General features: G+C 41.3%; 1 protein-coding gene and 1 long non-coding RNA gene across 2 annotated transcripts; one reads left to right on the forward strand and one right to left on the reverse strand.

Moving 5' to 3' along the window:
* Positions 1 to 1,214: 1,214 nt before the first annotated feature.
* On the reverse strand, positions 1,215 to 3,340 carry LOC118769740 (nanos homolog 1-like). Its single transcript, XM_036517030.1, has one exon. It carries the CDS (start codon positions 3,175 to 3,177, stop codon positions 2,500 to 2,502), a length of 678 nt encoding a protein of 225 aa, XP_036372923.1. The 5' UTR covers positions 3,178 to 3,340; the 3' UTR covers positions 1,215 to 2,499.
* A 506-nt stretch (positions 3,341 to 3,846) lies between these two features.
* LOC118769424 lies at positions 3,847 to 7,328 on the forward strand. The gene is made up of 3 exons (XR_005004497.1): positions 3,847 to 3,924; positions 5,364 to 5,540; positions 7,215 to 7,328. It is a non-coding gene; the product is annotated as an uncharacterized LOC118769424 (long non-coding RNA).
* Positions 7,329 to 7,882: the final 554 nt, after the last annotated feature.

Here is a 7,882-nt window from a genome sequence, read left to right on the forward strand (position 1 = left end):
TGCACACAGTGGATGCTCCCTCTTCAGCATTGCTAATGGTGAGCTGTATCAGGGGAGAAGAGACTGCAGGGGGGCCTTGTGTGTTTGAATTGATATCTAGGCGGTTACACCATCCTAAATATACAGCCCTGCTGCACTTAGTATCCATCCATTATTAATACACAGCCTCAGCTGGAGAGAGAGAGGGAGAGAGAGAGAGAGAGAGAGGGAGCGAGGGAGGGAGGGAGAGAGAGAGTGGGGGCGAGGAGGGTGTGGGGAGCTGTGCTCACAGGGTATCACACCAGCTCAGTACACTGCTCGCCCTGCCCTCTATCAGACCCGTTTCACCTTCCCAGAATCAAAAGTTAATTCTGAGCCGGCATGTCTCGGCCTGCCCGGGTGCGGGTCACAGTCAAAGTGACAAACTGTTGATTGGATCGCTGGAGTTATTCGAGCAGCCTTCGCTGAGACATCGGGCCATCTGAGAGGGACGGGTGGGAGTGGAAGTGTAACATTCTCTCAGAAATAACTCTCCCACTATGAGCTGCAGTGAGGAGACCAGCTCCAGAGTAATCAACATGTGCATTATTTTCAAAGGTCAAGGCACGAATGTAGCAAGTCACAAACCTTGCATATTCTCTGCCTTGTCTCAAAATTAGCTAACATCTCGAAGAGTTTGGGGGGTGGGGGGGGGGGGGTGTATGCCAAGCAAACAAACAAGATCATCTTAGGAGTTAAAAGTAATTCATAAGCTGTTTATTTCTGTTGTGAATTCAGTTTTTTAAGTTCTGCACTGCAGGATACAGAGAAGTGACAAAATATAAATAACAAAATTCAACAGTGTTTGTTTTTCTTGTTTAATTAAAAACTTCAGATAAAACTGGCAAATCGTCTATTGTCTTAAACATATCTCATCCTCTCTTGTTTACTCTCTCCAAAACAATTAAACATTAAACAACACAACTTCAGAAAGAAAAAAAAAATGTATGGATAATATTATTTACATCTCTCGCCTTTTGGCGAACAATGCTTAGAGCTCATCGGAATCTGACTTCCAAATGTAGAATGCAAAAAAAATACAATTATGTTATACAAAGATCCAAAAAATACTATTAAAAACCCTTATTATAAATGGCAGCACTATATTTATCAACTGCAATGTTGACATTTTACATATAAGTACAAATTTGTAATTATTTGAAAATTCTTTTGAGGTAGAACCCTCTTAAGTCCGTTATTATAGTGTTAAAATACTGAATAAACAATACACACTTTTATATACAATACAGCAAATCTATTACTTTATCATTTCATTAAAATTGTATTCCTTTGGTAAACAAAACTGTCCAAAATGTGCAGTCCTCCAAGTGTCAGTTTTCCCACTTTATTATACATTCACTCTATGTTGCATCTTTTGGGTTTACACTTGCAAAATAATGCAAAGAGAAGGGATAATACATTGTTTAAAAAAAGCTTTTTTAATGACATTCATTAGCTCCATTCGTCTGCAGGACTTGTAGCTTCTCACATGAAAGGTCTTCTGTGTTTCCTCGTGTTTATGTAAAGCGTTACTGGCCCCTCCCACCTTATCTGTGATATTAAGTTGGATTGTTTTTACACACATGTGAAATAATAGATTAAAATGCAACACACATGAGATACTCCGAAAGAAACAAAATCCAGTGTTTTACCCTCTGTCGGTTATGTAAACATTAGGAGTACCGCTGTTCTGTGTATTCTTTATCATTCAAAAAGGCAAAGAGACTGTATATTATATGTTTCGGGGTTTTCCATGTCGTTTGGCAATGCAACTGTTAATTCCGAACTAACTCCGAGCACACGAATGCACCACAGAGCACTCTTTGTGTTAGGTAGTCTTGTTTCGCCTTCGTACAGTTATTAAATGAAATGGTCTATAGCCTCAGAGTGTGTCTGAAACAGCGTTGTGGACTTGAAACGCGATTGGAAAGGGTATCATAAAAAAGACGCCCACCAACACTGGAAAGTAACTGGATTGATATACAACTTCTTTACCGAATAATACAGAACGGAAAAAAAAAACATTCTTTCGTTTGAATATGTCGAACAAAACTTTGGTTCATTAGTCAAGCAATGTGAAACGTAAGCTTAGCTTACAAGTACAACAACGATGTATCTGGAGGAAATTTAGCCTCATCATTCCTTCAGCATTGTTCCAATAGTCTCTTCCCCCATCAAATCAATACCACCGTTTACTCACAAAACGTGATTATGAATGAAGGTGCACCTTAATGAACAGTCCAAAAAACTGCGCACTACACGGTGTTGAAACGATGTCTACAAATAGAAAAAATAAAACAACTATGCAAATAAAAATATACATATATAAAAGATAACCGATTTTTTGAGTAAAGTATAATATTTATTCTTTATTTCATATATGAATAAAATGATCTCGTAGCAGTTAGGACCGGGGCAGCCGCAAAAATGTTCAGTGCAATAAAAAAAAATGTTTGTTTAATCAATATTTTAAGGATCTATTTAGAATATCTTCAGTCTCTTACCACCCACTGCCCTCCCTCCCTTCAGTGGTCGCTGGGAAGGCTGATCTTTGGAAAGCGGGCAGTACTTTATTGTATGGGCATTGTCCCCGTTGGCACTGCATAAGGGACAAGTGTAAGCCCTGAGAATGGGACAAACGACCCTCCCGTCCGGCGTCTTCAGTACATGAGAACCGTACACCTCCTCCGGCGCTCCGTTATTCCGACAGAAGACGCAGATCTTGGGCTCCTGCTTACTCCTCGGGGTTGGCTTGCGCATCTTCCTCTCCATGCCGAAAAGGTCGAACCCAGCGAAGTTCCCTCCAAAGGCAGAGTCCCTGTCTTGCGGGGGGACACCAGTGCTTTGGTTCTGAAAAGGGCTAAAGATGGAGAAGCGCTCCTTCAAGTCGAGGATAGAGGTAGGCGGGGGGCTAGCGGAGGGACAACAGCAGTCCAGCAGTCCACCTTCCCCACTGACCCCGATTACGCACGAACATGCCGGGGAATCGTCCAAGCCCAGGGTCGCTTTGAGAGACTCCGTGATGGAGTTGGGACTTTGTGGCACGCTGTTCTTGTTCTTCGTGACCAATGTCGAAAGACCCAAATAGTCATTCCAAAAATTAAAGGTGTAGTCATAAGAGGTGCGGGAGTTCAAATAGTTGTGATTTAGAAAATCCATGCTTCTATCTTTGCAATTATGTCTTTCTTTAGAAAAATACGATTAGATTCCGCCAGATTTTTTCAGTCTGGAGTTTTGTTTCTCTTTAAGCAAAGGTAGCAGTGCCGTGTGTGTCAGTGCTTTCCGTGCATCTGAGAGTTCGAAGCACTGGCTGGTGTTTTTAAGTCTGTCGTAGAATGAAAAGGCTGAGAGGAGGGCGGGGCTCTCTTTTCAAACCAAGTTTATGATCAGGTTGGTCCTTCTGTGGAGGATTTATCCTAGATAAAACACGGAGCAGATTTCCTAGCAGTTCGGACGGCGCACCGCCTTTTACAGGGGAAACATAAACGCAACAAATGTGTTTGGAATGCAAGGTGTCAGCTTCCATACGTCACTCTTTACAGACCTTTTTTTTTTTTTTTTTTTACCATTTACTCACTTTCGCACTATATAGGGTAACTGGCTTTTAGGATTTTATTGTGTCCATGGTTTTATGTCGACAGCTTCTATTGTGCACATATTTGGAATAAGACGATGAAACTGTAAAAAAAAGCTAAAACTGAATATGTAGTTTCATTATTGTTAGTAGAGGAAAAAGAAAAAAGAAGAATCCAATCCCGTTAAAAACTCTCCGTTTTTTCCACATGTCCCTGGATGAGCGTCTGTAAGTAGGCTATACAAAATACAGGACGGTGATCCAGACTTACCGACGCCAGTACGACTCACAGGGGGTCAGATCGCCAATTCACTGGGCTACCTCTGTTGCAAGTACTTATTGCTCTTATCCAGGTTCACATGTTCAGTACAAAACCTCAATGATCACACCGGACAAGACACTTCATTAGCTGCGCTTACCGCGAGCGTTTGATTGGTTCCCATGATTTTTTATTTCCCAAGGAAAAATAGCGTTTTAGTGAATACGAAGACAAGAACATAGGCAGTGACAGCGACAGTTACTTTTTCTGTGTGTTTGTTTGTGTGTGTGTGTGTGTCGGTGCCTTTAATGAGCGAAGACTGAACGGGAACTGCGATAATAAATACAGTTGCTGACATCGAGTCCTTTGTTCGCTCAGAATCAATTTCACGGCGCATCCCTGCCCTTGCATTCTGGCTTTGTTTACAGTGGGCTGTCGGAAAAACGAGACTGCCATCCAGTAATTCCTACTTGCTGGCGTTTCCTGTAAAGAACGCAGACGTTTCGTATTTCCACAATGTGCTTGTAGTCTATTCAGTTGCGCGTTATTTGACGGCCAGGGGTTCCGTCATACCTTAACCATTCATCAACTGGTATTCATTAGGTGCCCATATTTAGATGCAATGCAGACAGAAATATTACTTGTTTGAACCGACTATGTGTAGACTGTTTCTTTACAAACAGGTGTTGCTCTGCTCGGGTGTATGGGGAATTTAACAAACAAGAAGTGCATCTGGGTTGTAATAAATATACCTGTATCCCTTTATGCACAGGACACTAGTATAGGGATGGCGGTAGCACAGTGCTGTAGACGGTCAAAACATGGATAGTGTTGGAAACTATTAACGTTATACATATTATTTAGCTATTTAAGCCTCGAGTTTGTGTCGCTGTTAGTATTGAGTTTATGTTTCTTACTGGTCAGTGTTAAATGGTGTGGGAAAATTCTTGCGCACGGAGCTGCTAGCTCTACTTAGCTCCTTGTGCTGCATTTATACAATATTGTGCTTGGGTAGTTTTGGCATGGAATGAATAGGCTGAGCTCTGGGAGTGCATTGTTCTGTAGCTAGTGGCTGAGTAAGCAAGTCGAGCTGGCCTGGTCTGTAAAAACCATTACACTCAGGGCTGCACTGGCTGGCCAGTTTAGGGTATGTAATCAACCATGTTAAGCACAGGCCATGAGCCAGCCTCTGCACATGTACCTATTTATGCCTCAGTAGAACATATATTATGAGACTATTTTGTATGTGGATTTAATGTAGTTGTATGGCCTGACATGTTACAGCATTTGACCACTGGGGGTCTGTGTGTGCAAAGTAGAAATTACTAGTGCTTCGGTACAGTGCATCATTCAGGCTTGAATTACCTTGGCCATTCTGTGATATAGCAATTGCCTCTGTTGTGGAAGTCCCTCATTTCCTTTAGCATTTTTATGAATGTGTGACAGTGTGAGTGACTCTGATAAAATGTGACACTCTCGCATTTTTGAAATTTTGCATGAACATTGTTGCAGTGTTGAGGAGACATTGAGAGAGGGTGATGGACGAGCTGGGAGGCCAAACAGCAACAACACAAGAGCAAGCAGAGGAAGTCTACCTTACCCGATAAGATCATATGCACAACCCAAGGCAGCATCTTCAGAGAGTTTCAACGGCACTCTTGTCTGATGGTTGACCCTCCATTTGGAGATGTATGTATAACCTCTGCCTCTACTCACACGCCTAGATGTCTGCAAATGTGTATAATTAAAGTAGTTGCTGGAATAAAAGCTCCACATAGTGTGACAGATGAGTGGCAACTGGACCTGTTTCTGATAAAGGTTCAGTCTGTCCCTCAGCATCCAGCACTGCAGTTGCAGATTGCAGAAAGTAAAGTCTAAAAATAACTGGATTTGGAGGAGTGAAATTGTAAACTGCTGAAATAGAACTTTTTCCATGGAAAGTAGAACACCAATTATACTTTTATGGGAGGTTACAGAAGTAGTCTCTGTTTGCCCTGCAGATAAGTGCAACCAAAAAGCATATCACATCAAAATATTGTTAAATTAATAATAAGCAGCATCATTTAAAAGTCTACAGTACAATAACAACAACGACAACAATAATAATAATAATAATAATAATAATAATAATAACTACATTCATGATTATATTCTAAATCATCACCATCATAATCTATGGATGGCATACAGTAGAATGTGGTCTACAGCTACATAGAATATAGTAAACATTTAGTTTTAAGTTTATGAACTTGAGTACAAAGAACAAGTATCTCGTATTTTCTGGATGGATTGTTTGAAGAACATTTGCAAATTCACATGAATGCAGTTTACTCTCTGTACAAAGCTGTTGTATTGAGAGCAGGAGGTGCATTGCCTGCAGTCGGCTCTTACAGTACAAATGCATTTGAAGCCTGTTTTCTGCTTGCCACACAGAAACTGTGCCAATGAGTCACTGAACCACTAAATGCTTCTTTTTAGCAGACGTGCAACAGACAAAACCAACAGAATCATTATAATTTCAAAAAAAGATGGTATCTTCCATGGTATATGAAAATGTGGCATATTTCATTCCCTTGTCATGGAACCCTGGCATTGTAAGAAAACCAGGACCTCATTGCAGGATGCAATTTTGAATGTTTGTTCCTCCTTCCCTGTTCTCTTGCAGACTATTGAGAATGTGTGAACCACCTATGTACAATTACAAGCTTACACATTTGAATGAACTGTTTAAATCAGCATGAGGGGGTATTCAATCCTAATTACAGTTTTTCGAGGTAAGGCGCAAAAATCAAAATAGCAGTTTAAAAATAATGAACTATGACAGCTGAAAATGAGACTTAAAACAGGTTGTCCATGGTTGTGTGACAGGACACTATCAGAGGGGACAGTGAAAGCACATAAAAAGAACTTTGCGCACTGTTTAGTATTAACATATGTACAGTGTGAGCGGCCATGTTTGTTGGGAAGGGCTCCTGTTGTTTTCTCTCCCTCCCTTATTTGCAGTGGCCTGTTATTGATGCCCATGGATAAGGACACATTGATTTTCTGAAATGCAACATTGATTGTATCAACACTGTTTCCCTACATCAACACACTCCACAGAGGAAGCCCGCATTGTTCTCACTGATGGGCTGAAAATTTGCATTTTGATTCAAAACACATGTCGGAGCCGGAGCTGCAGATGTGCCAAGAAATCTTTTTTTTTTTTTCTTAAAGAAGCATTTTTTTATATTAAATTCTATTAAAATGTCATCTCAGGCATTGAAGAGAAAAAGGGAGAAATATGGAGAAGAGGGAGGGAGGGAGAGAGCATGAGGTGGCTTCTTTGTATTGTAATGCATGTATGCTGTCACTTTCCCCCAGTTGTCCAGAGGAAGCCAGAGGCAGATTTCTGAGAGCGATTGAGGAGGAAGACAGGGGCTCAATTCAGCCGCCCGGCAACTAAGTGCTCTTCAAGCTAGATAACGGACAGCAGCGGCTCGGCAAAACACAATGAGGTCAAAACCATTGATATTCAAATGGTGTGGTTGCAAGGATCGCTTTTGTTTGAAAGGGGACTTGCATACTAATGTGATGTTTGGCATAACGGAGGCGATTAAAATAAAGCCACAGATACGAGCGGGAGGTGATGGCTGGGGGGGTCACCTCCGCTCAGTATTCTGGGTGATGGTACTGTACAGAGTGCAAGGAGGGGGGCCAGAGAGGTGACCACAGCGAGGGCCGGTGGTTATTTTCGCACATTCAAGTCCACAGCACTCACCTTGATGTTGTCTCTCTTCATCCTGTTAAAGTGCAACTGGGGTTGTCCTTTGAAAACAAGGAATATTAATCTATTGACAGCGCTTGCTTGGTTCCAGGGATTTGTCTGTCAAACTTGTGAGGGCAATTTTCCTGGATAATTAATTTCAGTGAGAATTTATTCTCTGAATTTCAAGATCAATGTCAGACCTACCAATTAGATACATGTGAGTAACAAGTGGAAAAGGAACAAGAAAAAAAAAACACCCCAGGTGCTCTTTAAATCCTGCGTA

This window comes from Megalops cyprinoides, chromosome 22 (genome assembly GCF_013368585.1).
Source record: "Megalops cyprinoides isolate fMegCyp1 chromosome 22, fMegCyp1.pri, whole genome shotgun sequence".
Classification (NCBI taxonomy): Eukaryota; Metazoa; Chordata; class Actinopteri; order Elopiformes; family Megalopidae; genus Megalops; species Megalops cyprinoides.